The sequence below is a fragment of the Enoplosus armatus genome, chromosome 12 (assembly GCF_043641665.1).
Source record: "Enoplosus armatus isolate fEnoArm2 chromosome 12, fEnoArm2.hap1, whole genome shotgun sequence".
Taxonomy (NCBI): Eukaryota; Metazoa; Chordata; class Actinopteri; order Centrarchiformes; family Enoplosidae; genus Enoplosus; species Enoplosus armatus.
The window spans coordinates 4,628,699-4,650,901 of NC_092191.1; the positions used below are offsets into that span (position 1 = coordinate 4,628,699).

At 42.8% G+C, this 22,203-nt stretch overlaps 1 protein-coding gene across 1 annotated transcript in view; it reads right to left on the reverse strand.

The window, feature by feature from the left end:
- Window positions 1-22,203, reverse strand: part of wdpcp (WD repeat containing planar cell polarity effector) — an 80,141-nt gene that overhangs the window by 44,395 nt on the left and 13,543 nt on the right. The window contains 3 exon segments of the mRNA XM_070916042.1: window positions 653-703; window positions 3,728-3,772; window positions 6,707-6,791. Of these exon segments, the coding sequence (XP_070772143.1) occupies window positions 653-703; window positions 3,728-3,772; window positions 6,707-6,791 (181 nt within the window).

Genomic DNA, 22,203 nt, shown 5'->3' on the forward strand with positions numbered 1-22,203 from the left:
ACATGTACCACACCAAGGCCCCTTCATTTTAATTTCCCAGCCCTCCCTTTCCCCCTACATCTCTAGTGGTTAAACAGAGGGAGGAGAGGATATGGAGAGAGAGAAAAAAACAGCTAATTGAATTTGTGCATCTGCTTCTGCCCACGCACATACATGAAGTTCAGCGAGAGAAAAAAAGAAAAGGGAAGGAAGAACTGCTGTTTTCAATATGGTGCAATCACTCGCCTATCTGTTTATTTTACAGTCTCCCTTTTCATCTTTACTGAAACGAACCATTAAGGAACGGGATTCTCTATTAAGAATGATATTGGAAGAGGAGGTAAACAGATGCATGCAAATGAGGGTGTGGAGGGTGGAAGTTGGCGGGGGGGGGGGTCAGGGGAGAGAGGAGGGAGGGGAGGGCAGGGGGATGAGTGTTCGTCTCCTGATAAGGGTGTTTGTATTCCACTACTGGGTGAAAAGCAGAGAGAGTGAGGGGGAGAGAGGGAGGGAGAGAGAGAATAGAGGAAGTAGGACAGTTGACTGACTAGGACAGCGATTTCTGGAAGATGGTCATCCACTGATGATGATTAGGGCCCAAACACACACACACACACACACACACACACGCACACACACACACACACTTTGAGTTTCACTGTTGGGAACTTACCCTCGCAGAAACTGAGTTTCTCGTTGTAGTAGTGATGCTCCAGGGGATTGGCTGGAAAAAATAAAAATTGAGCCAATTGAGATTTAGAATATATACAGAACATGAAAATAGCATCGTGTACAGGATAAATGATTCTAGTCTGTCTACATGATGTAGACTAATGAGGAACAGAAAACCAAGCTGGAGCTCAAACATCCCCTTTAGCTCCAAGAGACCTTGTTGGCACAATGTAACCCATAACCGTGCCTCATGGCCCGGTCACTGTGAGCAAGAAAGTGGCCAGTCTGGTGGCCGGCCTCTCTGGCAGGCAGGAACACCTCCAGGATTAGTAGTATTAATCAGATAAGGGGGTGAGGGGCCAGACAGGCCCAGACATGGGCACCTGCTCTGGGGCTGGGTGGGGAGGGCTGGGGAGGGGGGGGTTTGGCTGCAGGGGACCCCCGGAGCTGCTCCAATGAGCCTGGGTCTACCTCTAGTGGAGAGATGCAGAACTACACTTGACTTCATAGCCAGTTCAATGATACTGATATCCAGAGTGACAAGACCAATCCATGAACCAATCAATGTAGTCTCACTGATATACACAGAATGAGGTCTATGTTTTGATATGTTACAAAAGCTCACGTGAATGTCACCTAAATGTCAAAGTAAAAGCAACGTCACACACAAAGTAGAGGACGCTGTCTTCAGTTTAAAGGCCCTTCAAACATATTTTCTCAATCAGCATCTAACTATGAAACATGGGGTCCTGGACACACAGATTTGTGCCAAAGTTATAGCTGTTTTTATTACTTCACGTGTTCTGTTTTTCTTTTTTTTCTGTGCTTTTCTCACAGGTTTTCTAAGTGGGCAGGGCTCATTTAGAGAAAGGTGATCTTGCTAACTTCCGTGCACCAATCAGAGTATAGCGCCATTTGAATCAGAATCTGATGACAGCTGGTGGGTTGTTTGATCGCTGTCAATCAAATTTGGTCAAACTACATCCACACAGCTCTGATGAAGGAGAGTAGCTCATTATTTGAGCGTTAAACTTTTAATAAATAGTACCTAAAAATGTTTTTGTTGGTTATTTAGTCTTGCATATTTAATGTAATAGAAAAGTACCTAAGATCTGAAGGGGCTTTAAATGCCATATGGACTGTGAGGATCTTTACATAAGAGCAAAGATATTGAGGCAGTATATTGTTTTAAAATGTCTTTTTTTTTTTCACACAATCTGGCTGAGAAAGACCTTTTCTCGTTCATCTGTTCAAGCTGAATGCAACAGTGTCCATACAAAACATGAAGCTAACAAATTGTAATCCAATCTACTGTAATCTACTGTATATGCAATCGTATCATGACCTGAGCTATCGTTACACCGTCGTGTGAAAATGTTGTGATACTTTTGGATAGTGATTCTGCTCCCCTGCTCGGTCTCTCCTCCTCCTCCCTCCACTCTGATATCAAGCCACACTTTAGTAATCCTCCAAATGAAAGGATTTGGAGCGAGAGCATCGTCTCTCCACTGAAGATTGGAATGAAAGAGAAGGCAGCTTCTCAGATGAGAGAGAAGGGAGAGAACCCCATGATGAGAGGGAGAGAGGAAGAGACAGGGAGACGTACTGTACACAAAATGAGGAAGAACTAAATATACATGGTGAGAGCAAAAACTGAGACAAAGAGAAGGAAACCAATGAAAGAGAGGCAGAAAAAGAGACAGGCACAGTAACTAAAGGAAAGACATGCAGATGGAGAGAAATATATTAACATACCTGTGTGTTAATATGCTACAAAGAGGTCTAATCAATATTCTATATTAACAATGGATCAATCACTCACAGTGACAAACCCACAGAGAATTATCTCCTGACTCTGCTGCTCCCATCAGCTCCACAGAGCGTTCTCATTGTTTTGGTTTTACGGCCCACAATTTTACTGTTTTCACTCATCAGCTCTGTTCCAGCCACAGCAAACAGCAGACAGACACAGTTAGCTGGTGAACATAGTGGAGCATTTAGCAGCTAAAGAGCCAAATATCTCCCTCAGGAGTTGGTGGAGACCAAAACGGAGCTAAAAAAGAGAGTGCATATTGGACTTACATTCGTCAGGTGGACACCAAATGAATGTTGGTGTTGCTCTGTGTCTGCTGGATGTACAAATAAGCAACTGTTTGCTAACATGTTCGTCATATTAACTTAACAAGGTGATAATATGCAGATGTTGTGTTTCGATTTAATCAATGTAGGTTTAAATAAATGTTAAATAAAGCAACACGCAAAGAAAAAAATCATGACGTAAAATTAATACAAATTTAAAAAAAGGCTTCCCTTGTGATGGATGCAGTCATGACATTTTAAAGAAGTAGACCTCTTTTGATAATTATCAGGGTATCTTATCTTGATATTTATAAAACATTTGTAAAATGTACTAAAATTTTGAACAAATGAGCTGTAATTGTGGAGTGCCCCCTGAAGCAGATTAGCGTACAAACCTATTCAGCTGAGTCTAATTTTTAAGGTGTAGCACAAAGATGAAGACAAGCCATGTAGTAACCCTTCTCAGGCCACATTTTAAAATGCTTGTGAGATGCAAGGAAGGAGGAGACAGCTCGTCCCCACACTGCGAGGACCGTGGGGGAGCAATGTGAACTCTTCCTGATGGTAAGGGAAGCCTCCTGGCCTACGGCAATATGAGGCTGGACTACATGGGGCCTCTTGCTATGTAATCTAGGAGAAAGTCAACAGTTTAGTTTTCGTATCGCTGTGTGGCAGGACCCCGGGTCAACAGGAACACGGGGAGTGTAACAGATAGAACGACGGACGCCTAATAACCAGCGTGGATGTGTGTGTGTGTGGTACGTGCATGTGTATATAAGGTTTTAGGGTGTAAATCCTACATACTAATAGCCTCTGTGTGGACATGTGCATGTGTGGCTAACGGGTGTAAGACGCTGAAACAGCTTATGTGAGCGTGGGAGGGGGGGGGCAGCAAAAAGCCCTTGTTCATATATAAGGAAATCACATACATTCCAAAAACAAGACAAATGCAACTTATCTTAAACACAAACAGACATCCAATATAAACACTATTTACCTGGCTCTCCTTTATCGTAGTACTGATAGGTGCCAATATCAGTATCTGTGGGGCGAGAGAGAGAGAGGGAGAGAGGGAGAGAGAGAGAGAGAGAGAGAGAGGGAGGGAGAGAGATGAACATCTAGCTGTCAGGGAAAAGCAGAAGACAGATCAGCAATTTCGCACCGTGGGATAAACAATCGCTATCAGCCAGTGGCCTGTCCCGTCTGCCAGCACCACGGTTTCAGCTGAGATAAGGGAGGAGGAGGAGGTGGGAGGGCTGAGGGGGGGTCCGAGCCAGAATGGAGAGAGGTGGGGGGGGGGCAAAGGGGTATTAATAAAGACAGGAGTGTGCCTTAACCCATTCCACCTGAGGGACAGACTCTGATTTACACACATGCAACATATACATTTAAAAGTAGACACACAGACTCAGCAGACAGCTAGAAAAACACCAACATGACCAACATACACGTGGCAGGACACAAGCACAAGCACACATACTGATAGACAGACAGACACACACACACACAAACACAAACTGCTGAGCTGAGCCTTTTTGTTATGTGTTATTCCTTCAGGCCCAAAACCATAAGCAGCCAGACTCGGATTCGCACAACACATCGTTTCTTTATCGCTCCACTACTGTTGCTGCTGCTGCTGCTGCTGCTCCTGAGGCCAGGTCACACTAATACAACAGGAGAGCTGATGGCAGACACACAAACACACTACTATTAGTAATGGCTTGATGTCACTTCACTTCATTTCTGACAGGAATAGTGATACTATTACCTTGAGTATCCGCCAATACCAACCTGAAGTCACTTCCAACATCCAATTCTGCATTTCTTTTAGCTCACATCCCCCCAATAACCATATGAAGCCGTTATCAACAAACAATATCAGAAATTGTTTACTGCAAACTGTACCTACCCAGCATGAAATAGCAGATGTAAGGCAACAAGAGGCTGGTGAAGACAGCTGAGCATCTAACAAGCTAAAGATCCATATATTTCTCAGGAGTTTTGTGGACCAAACCCAGACCTGCATTCATCACCAGGAACACGACTACAATGCAATGCTCATGCTGCAGCCGCAGCTCATAGCAAATTTTATTTACAGCATGTTGCTCAAAGCGTGTCTACAAGCATTTGCATGACATTTCAGTTCGTGTGCTATCAGAAAAAAACGATATTTTTATTATGGGACTTTTATGGACTGAAATCCTCTCTTAAAGATCCCCTCCAGACATGTTTAAGACATAAAAATAATCTGCTTTGAATAATAATTCAAGGTGTTGATATGTTTTTTCCAGAAAATGTTAGATTACATAGTTAAATGTTACTTAAATCTACTCCTCCCTAATTGAAAAATTCAGAATCTATGAATATGCTAAATCTTTTATTTCACACGTCTGCCACACAGGCCATTCAACATGTGCACAGGAGGTTTCAAGTTTCCACATCACACGTGTATAAGTGACCTCACAAACTTCTGCTCGTACGCACACATTTAGAGATTTATGGTAAACTCAGAGAAACGTTCCTCCTTCAGCAGATGAACGTGAAAACAGCCTTCTAGTGTCAAACTCTGCACGTTCATCATTCTGCACAGAGAGGGTCGAACATCCAAGTTAAGTAATGATAAGAAATATATATTTTTGAGAAGAGTGGGGCTTTAATAATCCCCCCAAAACTTGTTATTAACAACAATCCAAACTCTAGTCAGTCTGTGCTAAATCCTGAACCTAAACTAGTCTCTTGTGGAAGTAAGGACAAACAATCTTTTCACAAATAGGTCACCAGGTCAGATCTGAATCTTCATTTAAAGTCTGCGTCAATATAATAAATAACTCTTTTTCCTATAGAATTATTATTTATGAATCTATATTTTTGTTTTTGAGGCGGATGTATATGATGTAAGGAAGGTGGTGATACGGAGCGTCACACCTCAGCGACCAGGCCTCGTTGCTCAGATGTATCCATCCACATTTTTCCGAGATAGCAGAAGACACACACAGCAGGAAAAAACAAACAAATAAGGATATGTCACCATCACCTAGGATATACACCCTGTCGTACCTTTGTGTGCACACATAAACACACACACACAACAGTCAGCCCGAGAGACACTATCTTCGTCTAAAGCTCAGCAGACTGTGAAAGACAAGACAGAATGGAAGGGAGGAGAAAACAAGAAAATGGAGAAACTGAGCATTTCCGTCTAACAGAAGAGATGGACTGATAGGTGGCGAGCAGGAAAACGCACAAAAACTGCCGGAAAAGACAAACTTACGCCACACCCACTCGGCCTCGTGAGGAAGCATGATGTAGGTGGTGTGATGTGCAGCTGACTGAAAGTTTTTCCTCAAAGTATTGTGCATATAAAACTATACATATACAACGAAAACAAAAAAGATCATAGATGGCTGTGCTTCTGGGAAATCATCATCATCATATATGATATATATAACACAGCCGAATCTCTGACCAAACTGTCTGCACTTGTGTTGCATTGTGGGTATTGTAGGCGCCAGGTTTTGACAAGGAAGAAGAAATGCAAAGACTAAAAATATGATATCTCTGGTTCTCTTGATACTGTTTTGGTTAAACTGTGCAGTTGTACTCCATCCCTTTGTTAACATTAGGCAACATGTGTGGTCTCTGGTTTCTTGAGTTGCTTGTGGTTATGCAAACCAATTACGCTTTAAACAATGTACAAATAGTTTAATGTTGTGAAAACAATATAAAGAAGAATGTCATGGATATCGATAGCATGAGGATTTGAAGAGAGCAAAGAGAAAGTGAAAATGGACAGAGTGAGAATTGGTGTTGACTGAGAGTCAGATTGTTAAAGTAGATACAGGTAAGGTGGAGAGAAGGTGTGACAACAAAGTGAGTGATGACAGAAAGAGCCAGAGTGAGAGGAAAAAGAGAAAGGACACAGGGAGAGAATTATTGAGAGAGAGAGGGGGAGATTGAACATGGTGATAAGTGCTACCTTTGACTTGGAGTGAGCTCTTGGTGGACCACAAGTGCAACTCGGCCAGGCAGAACGCCATCTGACGGAGGAGTGTAACCCGAGTCTGCAGAGAGGGGACAAGTGAGAGAAAGAACAAATGAAAGGAGGAGAAAGAGACCGGGCAGACCGAACACAACCGCAGATGCATATCTTGACGAGACGACATAATAGATCGACATAGAGAGGCCTGAGGGTCAAACAAAGCATGCATGTAGGCACACAAACCTGACCATGTACCAAGACTGGCAGATTCTCTCTATGTTGAAAGTGCAGCACAGATGACAAAGCACGACAAGGCAGTGTCCCTTTGATAAGTGTGGTAATGGTGCACAGTGAAAATATCAAAAGAACAGATCATGTCAATGCGAAGTTATGTAATGACATTAGACAGCATTGGCAATGCAAACGAACCTGAACAACATTCATCAACACAACAGAAAATTAGCTTTTATTATTTTCTAGCTTCCTGATTTTTCACACAGTGTTTATATTTTCAGTCTTTTTTCCACGGTGGTAGTAGTAGTCATCGGATCACAGTCGCTCACTTTCCTAAAAAAGTGACAATGGTGCTGCAACATAATACTCTTTTGTAGCACCACTTCCTGTACCTGTTATACCTGTATTACTAGTAAGTTGGATAATAACAGTAGTGGGGTTACTCTACAGGTATGAATACACATTTTGGAAAAAAACAAAACAAATTAAAAACAACATAACAGACATGCACATGAACTCAGACTGACACCGAGACGAGGTCACGGGCGGCGACGCTCGCTCACAGGTGAGCACTGACGGACGCACACTTTGGAGCTGACAGGTAAGACAAAGCAGGCAGCATTCCACACATCAGCTAGTGAACGGGCCTTTGACAGGCGCTGGCTCTCCCTCCTTCTTTATTACAGACTTTATTCTGCAGTCAGCTCACTCCTGTTCCTGTTGCTTTCTCCTGCTCTTTCCCTCGGTGGGGTTTCCCCTGTAGTATTGATGGTTTGTTATTGTACGCTGCTGGTGTATTTTGGTCTGTCTGGGTGAACAGCGTCCCTACTGCGTACTTGATGATTCAGCCATAAAAAGAATTTCCTCCTGTGGAATCAATATCAATCAATCAATTACAACTGCTGTCATTAGCGCTACTTTCAACTTTTAACCAATGCTACAAATATTGCCAGCATTACCACAACTACAACTGTTGTCAAAACTAGAATATCACCACTGCTAGTAACTCTATTACTTCAACTAGAACTACTGCAACTACTTTTTGCGCGTGTTACCACTACAAGCAGTACATGTTTCAACACACCAGTATGTCTTCTTCAGTATCAACACAATATAGTATGTTACGGACAATGAATCTGAACAGAAATGTTATCTTTAAGAGATTTTCGTATTGAAAAAAATAGTGTGATAAATAAAAGACATGACCTTTTAATACACTACTACTGTTGAACTACAGCTGCAACTAACATTGCTTGTTGTACTAATGATGTTGCTAATATTTATGGTATTATTATTGCTACCACTCCATATGACAATGTCTATTTGTATGTCAACCCTGCAGAAAAGGCTGGTTAAGGCCAGTTCTCTTAAATCCAATGTTTATAGTAGTTTTAATAGTCTGATTTTTGGTACTTAACGTTGCTGCATGCAATCTGAAGTTATATTGACAGTGAAGATTAGCTTAGCATGTTTTGGAGCCCATATATTTGATCCCATATAATTACAGCAACTGAGTTAGATTAGGCTAATTTCACCTTCAACATATCTTTAAACTGCATATAACAAGAAGCATATTTCTTAAAACCGAAATGAATCTTTCATCAATGTTTCTTCGTTGTCTGAAGCATAGTGTCTGCCACGTTGAACAAACAAAGCAAACTGCTCTTGATAATGTTACGGAGCGACAGACCCCTGGATATTCCAGTGTACAAGAGTCGGTGTAAATTACAGGCCAGTGCAGAATCTCTGTATAGAGAAGCAAAGGTGTAGCAGTATTGCTGCGTCGGCCATTCATTTCTCTATCTGTGCAGCTAATGCTCTGCGTCCCTCCATCCTCTCTCCCTCTCTTATTTTCTCTCGTTAACGCTGAGAGGGGACTCTCTCTTATCTTTCCCCTCTTGCACCTCCTGGTGTGGGGGAAGAAAAAAAAATCTCATTTTGCCACTCAACCCCCAAAACTACAAGTCCCAACAAAAATACACAGATAACACCGGGTGCCATGGAAACGCTGGGGCTAGCATGGCATGGCAGCAACGGCGTAACGAGTTTACTGACATAAGAGGATTCTTTTATCCTCTCCTAACCAGCTTTTTTTTTTTAGAAGAAGTCAGCCCTTTTGGAGGGAAAACCTCATTTCAGACAGCTTTCATTTAGTTATTGCCAGTCTGGCTAACCTAAAAGTTCTTGAGACCTTGTTCTGCACAGCTGTCGGGGTCTCAGGGAATTTATGGCAGAATAGAAGAAACAAGGGGGCCGACATAGATACAGAAAAAGCGCGAGTAAATTGGGTGAGTGTGTTTTGGACAAGAATGATATGTGTGCCCATGAGCTCGGGGTATCAGGAGAGAGTGAGACATGAACAAGAGAGATAGCTTGTTGGCGGTAACTGAATGATCAGTTCATTTAAAGTGGCCGTCATTCTTGTGTGCGGTCACATCCTGCACATCAGCATGTTTGTCTAATGACTTCCCATTCCAGTTTCTTTACACAAACATGCCAAACCAAACATATCACTCCAGATTCAGCATTTACTTCACTGGTGCAACACAGAATTAACTTCTTAATTCTTAATGGTCTACTTCCTCAGCACGTTCTCACTGACTACCATCCAATCAGAAGTCTCAGGTCATCATGTGGTGTTTTTTTTATCAATACCTAGAATAAAATTGACTGTATCAACATACAGTTAAATCCTCCTCTATCACCTCAATGATTTGCTTTTAAAAGACTGCAGACGAACCAATTTCTTGCTCTTCACGTTCATATGGAAGATATATAGATTTATAAGACAGAAGATTATATATAAAATATATTACTCGTCCTCGCTACAGTAATATTCTTGTGAATAGGATCACCTGTGATTGTGAAATACTGATGACTAAATGTATGAAGCATTTAAAAACACTTTGTTGAAGGCGACCGGACTGGTACAGTGAAAACACACACACACACACACACACACACACACACACACACACACACACACACACACACACACACACACACACACACACACACACACACACACACACACACACACACACACACAGCATGCCACACAGGTCCTGGACAGCTGCCACACTCATTCTGACTTGTGGTTGGGGTTGCCGTGGGTTACCTGTCCCCCCGCAGAGCTCTGTGGGGGTGTACAGCCAGCGTACAGAGGACTGTGTGAGGGGTGGGTGGGGGTCTAGGTTATTGTACCCTGTCTTTACACTAGTAAAGAGGCTGCTTTAACATCAAAGGAGGGGAGGGAAAACACACGACTCCTCTTTCAAAGACAGTCCACAGGAACTACGACCTTGTCTGCTCCCTGCATCTCTTTCTCTGCTCTTCTCTTACTGTCCCCTCTGGGTGGTTACTGAGTGTGAGAGTATGTGTGCAAAGAGAAACAAGAGCAACAGAAAGTGTCTTTGTATGACTGTGCCTGGATATACGTGTGTGTGTGTGTGTGTGTGCCAGCAATAGAAAGAGAAAGTCAAAGACAGAACTTTAAGTAAATATTTATCTAAGACCGGTTCTCTCAGAGCGAAAGAGAGAAACAATGGAAGCCTTTCTAAGATATCTGGATTGCAGTCCTGTCCCATCTCTCACTCTCTCACATTGTCTCAACAGCCACAACTCAAACAGACATTTATTTAAGCTAACAGAGCATGTATAGAACAATAGATCAATGTTATATTCTGAGTGTATACGCGGACAGAACGTGTCCGGCTACAGTGGGCGTCCAGGTGGATATACGGCACAAGCATCATACTTGGTTTGAATCTGACTGATGGCCTTTCTAACATGCCGTTCCTCCACATCCTGTCCCTGGTGGACGAATGACATGTATGTATTATTATACTGTATATGTATAATAACACCATCTGACTAATAACACTAGAAAGCACCCAGCATGTGCAAAGCTCCCACATCAAAACTGTCTTTTTGGAAAACGGCATCATCAGAACGACATGATTTATGCTGATGTATTGAATATGGACATTTTCAAAGCTATATAACCACCTCTCAAAAATGTATTTGTGTTTCTGATTTCACTGGGTCCTGATGGAGAAACCAAACAGGTTGTCTCGAGAAATATGACAAGATGATGATGGTGAGAATGCAGAAAAGTAGTAGATAGTGATAGAGTTGGTGGGTGTACGACATCTGAAATCTCTCATTGACTTTACACACTGAAAACTTGAAAAATTGAGAGGAGATATTGAAAAAAACTAAACAAATTCTCTTTCTTGATGTCTTTAAATGCCAAACACATCACTTCACTCGTGTGCCATAAAGGTATCGAGGTATCAAGCGTCATTGATCAGTGGCTGGTGACTGCAGTTAACAGAACTGATTTCTTGAAATGGTTCCTCTTAAACTGAGATAACGTCGGGGCACTTACAGTAGTGTAGTTTATGTTGCAGCGGATGTGAGGTCATAAACAAATTAGTTCAAATTTGGCGTTCACCCCAGGGTCTATTAGGGCCTAGGTCCAGGTCTGGAGCTCCACTGCAACAACAGAGAGAGAGAGAGAGAGAGAGAGAGAGAGAGAGAGAGAGAGAGAGAGAGAGAGAGAGAGAGAGAGAGACTGAAATGAAGGCAGGCTCACACACATTTAGTTTGACATCTCAAGAATCCTTTCTCACAGGTATACACTTTTTCTCACACACACACACACACACATGCCAGAGGCAGTGCTGTCAGCTGGTGCAGTGGTCCCATCACTGTAAGAAGAGTGATGTGGTAAATTACGGGGTTAAAGAGCTGCCATGGGGTGACTGACACAAGGCCATCACAGCCTTGCTTCATTCCCCCGCCCCCAACACACACACACACACACACACACACACCTTAATCATGCATCACACACACACCTCCATTCTCTCCTCACCTGGCTGTGTGCAGGTTTGTCTGTCAGTCTTTCCTTCCCTTTTCCTTTGCTCTCTTTTTTTCCTCCTCATGTACCGTCACTTATCATCTCTTTGCCAACTTGTCCCTTACCTTTTATCTTTTTTTCCCCTCCTCTTCTTGTCTCCCATGTTTTTCTGAGGTACCTCCTATTAGAAATGCATTAAGCTTTCTGACCCTGTCTGCAAGCTTTCACTCTCTCTTTCTGGCAATTTTTTACTCTCCTCATTCTTTGTCTCGTCTCTCTCAAAGGACAGTATTTCAGTGTGTCTGGTTTTCTCTTTCTCTCTTGCAGTTCTTACTCTACTCTTTATTGTCTCATCTCTCTCAAAAGGACAAAATTTTCTCACTTTTTTTCCCCACAACCTTTATCTCTCACAGACGCTCTCTCTCTCTCTCTCTCTCAGCTACTGCCTGGTCTTGTTTTGGCTCTTGGAGAGAAACTTGGCAAACATGAAGAACATACAAAGAGCGACCAGAAAGTATATCCACAGAGAGAGATAGGTAGGGTAACAGTGTGTAATTGTGAGTGTATAAGTGCATATTTTCCAATCTGAGGTGCCTCGGAGTCCCTGCCAAGTCTCGGTCACAGACTACATGAACACACACACTCATGTATTCAGTAAACACACTCAGGCACTCAAGTCAGTGCTACATCGCATACTCTCCAATCTCTCAAACTTCTGATATGTGAACTCATACGGCACACAAGCACATACGTATGCATGGAAAGGCATATACAGTATGATGCATACTCTCCTATCTTTTAACCTTGTGATACCTGAGGAAATATACACATGCACACATTTACATACATATGAAACCATGCGCACAGACTCCCACAAGCTCTTATCTGCAGTATATTCTTGAGGGAGAAGTCCTCCAGCTTCCAGTGTCATATCAGAGCAAAGGAAGGTGGACAAAATCTGAATACAACATGCCTGTAAGTGAGATAATGAAGTGAAAAACTGGATAAAACAACGAATCCAAGCCCTGAAAGGAGTCTAATGTTCATCATGGGAGGGCTGTGGCCGCTGAGACAACAGATAAGATGTGTGTCTGTGTGGCAGAGAAGAGACTTGTGCAAACTCTCAGGAGAAGACCCTACACATAATAAACATAATAGTCACGTCTGATACACTGCAAACCTAATATCTGTGCTTCATTCATGTAAGGAGCCTTAATTACGTCAAAAAATACTGAAAATATTATTATGCTTTGTCTTACGTCTATTTGGAGGATAATCGTGCTCCACGTTTTGAAAGTGCCTACTGAGCTTTGACAATTGTTTCTGGCACCAGGGGAAACAGCCGTCAATGGGCACATGAGACCTACCGCATTGTTCTGTGGAGTACTGTAGGGTGTAATAAACATTGTAGCCTGTAGGGGTCACTAGTGGGGCTTAGGGGTTCTGGTCTAGCTCTATTCTTCTCCATCCTCTCTCCCTCACCTGCCTGTCTCTCAGTCTCTACTTCAGTGGTTTTGTTGAGGACCTAAGGCGTTACAGAACTCGACCCGCTGAGAAGAGAAAAAGAGGGGACGAACTGAAAACTATTTTCTTCAGAGTGAAAGTGCTGTGAGGCCTGGCGGCAGTGTATACACTCCCCCCCCCACACACACACACACACAACCACACACGACCACAGGCAAGTACAGTGTATCTTCTCAACTGTCCCATTACAAGATGGAGGGTTTGGTGGAGGAGAGTGGGCAAAGTGGCGCCAGGCAGCAGGCCGAAAACCTTTAACACACACACACACACACACACACACAGACACACACACACAGACATAGACACAGACACACTTAACAAAGTCCCACAGCAGCCCATTCAGCTGTCAGGGGAAGAAGAATAGAGGTGATGGACAGGCAGAACAAAATGAGGTAAAGGTAATACTATTCAAGAGAGGTAACAGGGACAGTCGCTCTGTATGCATGTGCATATGTGTGCGTGTCTGGAGCGTTTTACAGGACGTGTCAATCAGCAGGAAACTAAAGCTGGAGTGACACGACCGCTGGGGAGTATGTGTGTGTCTCTAAATATATATATGTGTGTGTGTGTGTGTATGTGTACTGGTGCATGCAAATGAGTGGAGATCCCTTGAAGTACCATTCCAGGTTCGGAGGGCATGTGGAGGTGAGGAGTTGAAGAGTTCAGGTGTTCATCTCACAACAAAAAGAAAGAAAAGCAGACTAAAAACACTACATTCAAAATACTTTTATAGCTTTACACAGAATCTCCTTTTCTAGGACAAACAAGTCTGCAAGGCTGCAACTAATTCATATTTTTGTCATTGATTAATCGGTTTTCTGAATTAATTGATTCACTGTTTTGTTGATAAAATTCACATTATAACTTCCAAGAGCCCATGGGGGGGCTAAACTAATTGTTTGAACTCTACAAATCCTCATACACATCTGTCTCCTTTCATAGGTATGTGAATATCTTTGTTTTGTCCTCAGAACTCTTTGTTGGTCTATTATGGAGGAAGTGTCAACATTATGTGCCTCCGAAAAGTTCATTCAAATTAGTAAATCACTTCAGTAGCCGAAAAAAGTAATTCTCAGACACAATCTTGCAGCCTTAGGGAGGGAGAGAAAGACGGACACAGGGTGACAGAGAGATGAGTGGAAGCTCTTCTAAGCAGATGTGTAAACGTCATTAGAGGAGGTAATGGAGGGAGGAAGGTGGAGAGTGGGGGGAAAAAAAACCTACTCCAGCAGAGGTATTTACCCAACGCCTGGAGCAGAAACACAAACACAGCACCAGTAATGACGGAGACAGAGGGGCAGAGGAAGACAGAGAAAAAAAGACGTTAGGAGGAGAATGTCTTTTCCGACACATTTTCTGCCTAATCAAGATGTGATTGCACAAACAGCAAGAGAGAGGCAGACCTCTGGCTTAATCATGCCTGCTAAATGTTTTAACAACCCAAGATTTCCACATTCACACCGGATTCCACTAAACCAGCGATTCTTTCACTCCTGTTCAGCTAATAGGCCTAATCCTGGCAAGTGTTTCACTAAAAGCCGAGTGCATCTGCCCTACAGCAACGCCCAAGGGCAGGAAAGATAATACTTCCAAACCAGCGGCACAATTGCTGGCTGACTTCAAAGAGATTCTCGGGGACTATGTGCCTCTCCGGTGTCTGTCCCCTGTCACAGCGAAGGTGACGCGTGTCACACTGACCGCGGTTTTGTTTATGTTGTTGCATTTTCTTCTTTTAAAGCTGTTTGGTGCCCTGTTGTTCGCCCCTCACCTCCTGACCACAAACACACGTATAAACGGAAAACACACACATGGTGAAATGTGTCTATTTGTGTGCAGAAGCACTCATAAGAAACAAAAACCAACAGACATCCATATATACAAATGCTTATTCGATGCGTACACAGTTCATTCAGTACTACACATGCACACACACAGCTCATTTATTTTATCTTTTTCTTCATATCTTTTAACTGTTATTTTATTCTCTAAGGACATTAAGTCTAAAATAAAATACATTCTCAGAAAGAAGGAGAGCAGAATCGTAACAAAAGCTTTGGCTGTAAACTACGATTTCTTGCAAGGCAAATTTTATACACCAAATATTTGCTTTCAAAAGTACAATTTTATACTCCAAGTGGCTGAAATGTTTAAAAAGACAAGGCTGAAAATATTTTATAGTTTCATCAACAAATCCCATGACCAAAAAAAAGACCAAAACCAACAATGTGTTAGGGAAAGGAAGTCAAAAAGTATTGAGAGACAGACTTCCTGTGACTCTCAGCCACCAGCCTTGTTCCTACTGAAATAAAATCTTTCCTAAAACAGCAGGGAACTGTCGTTTTTATCAAATGTTACTCAAACAGAAGGGTACTATTTTCAGCCGCAAATTTGGTGTGCTGGTATTTTATGTTATTTACGGCAGCAGGGCGGTGTATGTCGGATCGAATCTGAATAAACTACAGTGCCCATGCTCATCAAAATGAAGGAAAATGTGTATTTTATTCACACAGACAATATTTGTGAGTAGCATCAAGTCATTGTTTTTTTTGTCTTTTCCTGGGATTTGTTGACAAAAATACAGATTATATACAGACACGGTATAATCACTAGGAAATGTTGAGAGACTATGACATGATCCCTCACTGGCACCAGCTAATCTGGAAACACTATAAAACTGGACACTGAGCTTATGTCTTACAGTGGATGACTGCGTTTTCACCTTCACCAGCTGGGCACCTCAACCAGTGCTTTAAGTTAATGACTTCAACAACTGTTCAGGAACTAAATTGGAACACATTTGTGTATCAGAAACTACTTTTTTATCTTTATGGTGGATCAAAAGGAATACAGCCGGGGCACATTACACATCTCTGTAAAGTGCTCATTTTTAGGACATAAATGTCCTTTAGCGCTATTTTTGAGTGTGCACACACATGTGGAAACTTAGTTAAAGCTTTCCACAACTGGTGTGCAAAACCACACACTTTCAGGTACACACACAAACACCTGTCAAGGGCTCAGGAAGACGAGGTCCTTTAAAGTTGTTGTCAGATGCACAGAGCGAGATGGACCCTGGCGGAACGAAAGGTCACAATGAACGTCCCCTAGACTTCTCAGCGGTCTTATTTCCCCGTCACACACTCACACACACGCTGTCTGTCACCTCCCAGACGAGGCCATGACACCTTGGACACCTCTCAGCAGGCAGTGCCTCCCTCTGCCTCCCTCTCTCTCTCTCTCTCTGACAGGTTGACATGGCACAGAGGGGTCGGACGTCGATGGCACTCGGACCAAGAAGTTTTTTCTCTTTGCTGTGACCTCAGAGATGGACGCCGGTGTCATATCTCCCTTCTCCCCCTGCTGCAGTACGCTCCTGTCTAGAAGCAGGAATAAAATCCTTTATAGCGTCGACTCTCAGCTCTTCTTTCCTTTACCTGGCAGTTGTCTATCACACGCCATCACTGTAGTGCGATCTTTAGTCTGGGCAGTGGGGTCTTCAAACTTGCAATGACCTTTATCTAGAGATTTAAACACATTTCACGACAGCAGCTAACAACGATTACCAAATCCAATCCTCATCTCAAATTTCCAGAAACAAATGTCTTAAAACTTCGTTTGTGTCACCAACAGTCAAAAATCCTAAAAGGCATTTGATTGACAGTGATGTTAAATGAAGAAAAGGAAGCACACAATCGAATTTGACGAGCTGTGATCTGCAAATGTTAAGTTGATTATTTGTTGTCAATCAACTAATTAACTTTTTATTTCTGTACCAGCCAATTACACTCATTCGCTCTGGATAAAGCATTGACTTATAATGAAATCTTGTCAAATGACAGCCCCAGATTGCACTGATGGTTGGATTTTGAAGACCTCAAAACCTACAAATCAATCCATGACATTTGTAAACAGAGCATAGAGATTCAGTGATTACAGGTTTGGAGAGTGTGTGTGGTCACTTTATACCAATAGCACAAACACAAGGTACAGTGTTTTTTTGGACACAATTGTTCCTTCTGCTGTTTAAGGACACGTTTTGGATTTAACATGCTGACAGCAGAGTCAACAGCTTTCATGAGGACCGTTTCTACGGTAGAAAGTAGATCCAATGAAAAGTGTGAAAACAGGGAGGTCTGAGGATTATCCAGAGTGATTGGTACATTGTTTCTGGAAAGACATGTTGCTGTTGAAGCACCACAAACAAAATGCCACTTCCATCTCATGCTCACGTACATTTAATGTTTTAGATAGGCAGGCATTTCGATGACATGGTTTTCTCCAGTGAGTCACAATAAGGGACGATAAGTGAGGGTTTGGTGTCTTTCTCAGCCTGGGTACAGGATTCTGATGAACATGCTGTTGTGAGGACTAAACTGGAGACCTTTCCGTTCAGTTTTCCTCTTTGTTCTCATCTCTCTACACTATTATGTGCTGAACTAAATGCCAAATGCCATAACAGTACACACACTGTGAAAAGAAAACAAGGATGATTGCCAACTCCTTGGATATAGAGAGTTGGCATGATAAAGTTATGCCTTTGTGCCTCTACAATGTCAGGAGACATATAGGGAAAAAGTTCCTCCTATCACGGTGGAGTCTGGTTATTTGTCGCTTGCAGTAAGGGGTCAGTCAAGCTGCTGCTGAGGTTTGAAATCAGCAGAATGGAAGCACGAAATAAGACAATTGTGCACACGCACATGCACGCACACACACATCTGGCTATTCTCCATCTGTCAGAAAGCCCAAACACCCAGTCGTGCGTGAAAACAGCCCAATCCTGACCCAATACTCTTCCTTAGAGGGTACAGTCATTGTGGAACTCGAACCACATGGCATGCACCCCATGACACACACACACACACACACACACACACATAAATGTCCACTGACTTAGACACACTCACACACTACTTCTGTCAGTGTTGTACTCTGTTTGCCCCGAAGAAGTTTCTTGTTCCCTTCACTTTGTCATGTACATACACACACACACACACACACACACACACACACACACACAATAGCGGGGCCCTGCCTCTACTGCTGGGTCAAGTCATGTCTTGTCAGACCCTGTATCCTCTTTCCATTGAGCCTGATGGTTACGAGTACCACAGGGGCCTACGCTGGGCCCCATGTTAAACACATTCACCCTGCGGTTAGACGTGTCTGACGTAAAGAGAACAGGCTCGTCTTTCACATCAAACGAACGTACAACCTTAACCCCACGCCTACAATTCAAACACTGCGTTTAGGTGAATGGGTACAGTTGACTGTAGGAAATAAGACACAAAATGCAAAACATGGGCTGTATTTGAAATGGACCTATTCAAGATTTATTATTATCATCCAGCCCATTTCTCCTCTTTTCTTGTATTTAGACTTTCTCCCTCATCATTGTACATCTGTATTAACAACATGTCAATCACACATAATGAGTATCAGAGCTTTTGTTACATCTACAGTCCAGCTGCTGTGACAATCAGATTTCTTACAACTGTTTCTTGTAATGCTGCCCACTGTCAATCCCATATTGACAGTTTCCCATGATTTCTCTTTCACCCATAACGCCATCTGTACATTTGGTCATCTTCATTAGAGGCTCTATGTGACAAGCACTTGAGAGCTTAGCAGTTAAAACATCATCTGGGGGGGGTAAAAGTCATTGCTCACACAGGGGAAGTGATTTTGACAGATGATGTGCAACTGTTGGTTTAAAAGCCTACATGTGTTGCTATTGTAAAACTCACACCATACAGACTGCACTGAAGCCTGTCCAACCAGACGAGCGTTAGTATGTTTTTGCATGTACCTAATGTAGGCTGGACCTGTCAACGAACAAGGCGAATCAGAAATGAGTAAACACATTTTAGTGATAATGACCAGCAACTCTCACACACGTCCCGTCCTGATGTCACACAATGTCAATCTGGCCCACAAGCGTGTTAAAAACTTTCAAAGCAGCAACTAAGCTCTTCCATGTACGAGTGCATGTGTGTGATGACGATCGGAGACGCTGCAGATGAGTTAGTGTGTGACCACTGTGACAAATTTCCCACCGCCATTCTTTTTAATGTGTGACAGGCCCTTCAGTGGCTCCCCCCCCCCCTCTCCCATACATGTACATAGGCTTAACGTCGTCTGGGCGGGCCGATCCCGCCGGCTCACTGTCGGCACGGCAACAAGCGCTATCCTGGCTAACATCTGCTGCACGACCCGGGGCCACTCAGAATGGGTCTTAATCCCCACACAGCCATGTTGTGGGGGAAAACATTCTTTCCTTTTAGTGAGTGCAGACAAACAGTGACAAGCGGCGTTGCTGGTGACCTGCAGGCAACCGGCCTCTTGGAAGGACCCGGAATGTTGTCGGTTACGTGGCCCCCAATTGTGCCACGGCCCATTATGGCTGTGCAGAGGGGTGTGACCGCCAGCATCGGCTGCGAGTTGCCATCACTGGTCCAGTTGGATGGATTTGAGTTTTGAGGTTAATGAAAGGTGGTACGAGTGGGCTGGGTGGGGTGGGCCAGCCTTGTTATGCTAAAACAACAGTTGCATTGATTAAAAAAAAAAATGTGAACCACCTTCTGCCCTCTGCGATGTGAGTTTGCTGCCACATCAACTGGCTGTGGATCCAGGACACTGATGCTGCCGCATTTTTGGTCAGCCTTCAGTGAGTTTTTAAAAAGTGTGTTTGTTGCCGTCAACAGCAGAGGGGACGGAGAGTGAGCTTTCAGTTAGGACAGGCGCAGAACATCAACATGTGACAGTTTGCTGACCCCTTGTGGCCACTATCAAGAGAACCAGGTGCTGTAGGAGCACACAAACACACTCTTATTTACACTTACAGATCCTCACACCAGGAATCATTCAAAGTCATAACACGACAAGCGAACAACTCCTCTCTCCTCTCTGAAACAAGCCGAGCCATGATCCTTCATATTACTGTTTCTGATAAAGATCTACTTTGGCGGTGACGCGCAGAGGAAATGAAGACGCAGCCCCATCAATCAGTCTATCAACTGCTATGAAATATGTATTTGTCTTAATACGGAGTTTGATTCCATCAAACCCATTTCACGGGCCATTTCCCTATGCAAACACCTCGGGGAGAAAGAGGAAGAGAGAGAGTGGCAGAGTGTGGTTGAGTCTCGCTCAGAGGTGGAAACATACCTCCGAGGATGGCTCGCTGTGTGTATATTACGAGATTTAATTGAATAGTTCTGCATCAGTGCCAAGAAGTTAGTTGGTGTGTTTGCAGAGGTCTGTGTTCTTTCTGATTAAGGGCTTGGTTGTCTTTTTTCTCTCCACAGCAAGCCAACACTTGGCGAGAAACAAAGTCCTTCTCCGGTTTCAATCACAGACAGACAGTGAGAGAGGAACTCAGAGAGGTAGTAGGTACGTAAAGGCAGATTGGAAACATTCGTACGCCTCCGGGCCTCGTCCTAAAAGTGCCAAAGCCGCACAATAACAACAGCTCAAATGGATCTGCAGGCTATTTCTGGAAGCAACCAATTCATGATATCTCAGCTCAGCAAAGGGTGATTTTGAAAATGTGCTACAATGAAAATGGGGCTTGGAAAGATATCTTTCGATAGACAATGAGAATTATTAAAAGGCACGCCATATATGCTGAGTAATTAGATGCAACTTTGCTCGTACAGGATATAAATAGAAATGAATACATTTATCTGGGTGAGGATTTGGTTTACACATAGTGTTTCTGGGATACAGCATTTGTGTGTGAAGTCTGTTTCCACATGACATGACAGTTCCAGATATAGTAGGCTTTCGATGAGTGGTAGCACACAAATTCTCACTAAAGCTGCGTTAATAATGGGCTCAAAGACAGATGAACTTCTTGAAAGCAAGAAGAACATTTTTTTGCAGTTAACCTTTTCCCCAGCCGGTCTGCTGTCATGTTAAGCATCTTAGAAATACCTTCAAAAGGGAGCCACAAAGGTTTACATGTGCCAGATGATTTCTTTCTCTATGATTTTCAATAGTACAAACACGCTCCATTGTTACACAATTTACAGAGATTCAAACTGTTCCCATATGGGAGGAAAAGGTGTTTTAAGACAATTTGACAGTATACAGTAGTTTGCAAAAAGCTTATGAGCCCACTGTTGTATGTACCGCACCATCAACATTTAGGTTAAACTAATCAAAAGGACGCCAAAATCACTTGGTTTCACATAGTTACTCAGGCTGCAACTAACGATTATTTGCATTACGGATTCATCTGCAGATTATTGTCACAATTAATTGTTTAGTCTATAAAATGTCAAAAGATTGTGAAAAATGCTCATCATAATTTCCCAGAGCCCAAAGTGCTTCACATTGCTTCTTTTGACCAACCAACAGTCCAAAACCCAAAGACTCTTCATTTACTATCATAAACGACAAAGAAAAGCAGCAAATCCTCACATTTAAGAAGCTGGTACCAGCAAAAATTTCACATTTTTGCTTGAAAAATGACAAAACGATTTATCGATTATCAAAATAGTTGGCAAATAATTTTCTTTTGATCGATTAATTGAGTAATCGTTGCAGCTCTGATAGTTACCAAATTTCAGTGTGAGAATTTGAACGGACATATGCCGAGTTGTTAAAGACAGGACTACTGCTGCAGCAACAAGTGTTGTTGTAGAGTCTTCACTACAAATCCGTCAACACCAGTTTCCAAATGCTATGTAAAGTGACATCCAAGAATGACTTTGGTTAACTACAGCCATACAGTGACACCTAGTGTATTATTATGGTTACTGCAAATAATAGCAGATGACAGGACAGGGTCACGTAGGTTCATTTTAAACACAGCCACCGTCTGCATTACAGTGTGTAGGTAACAAAAAAGGGAACAAAAATAATCTGCTCC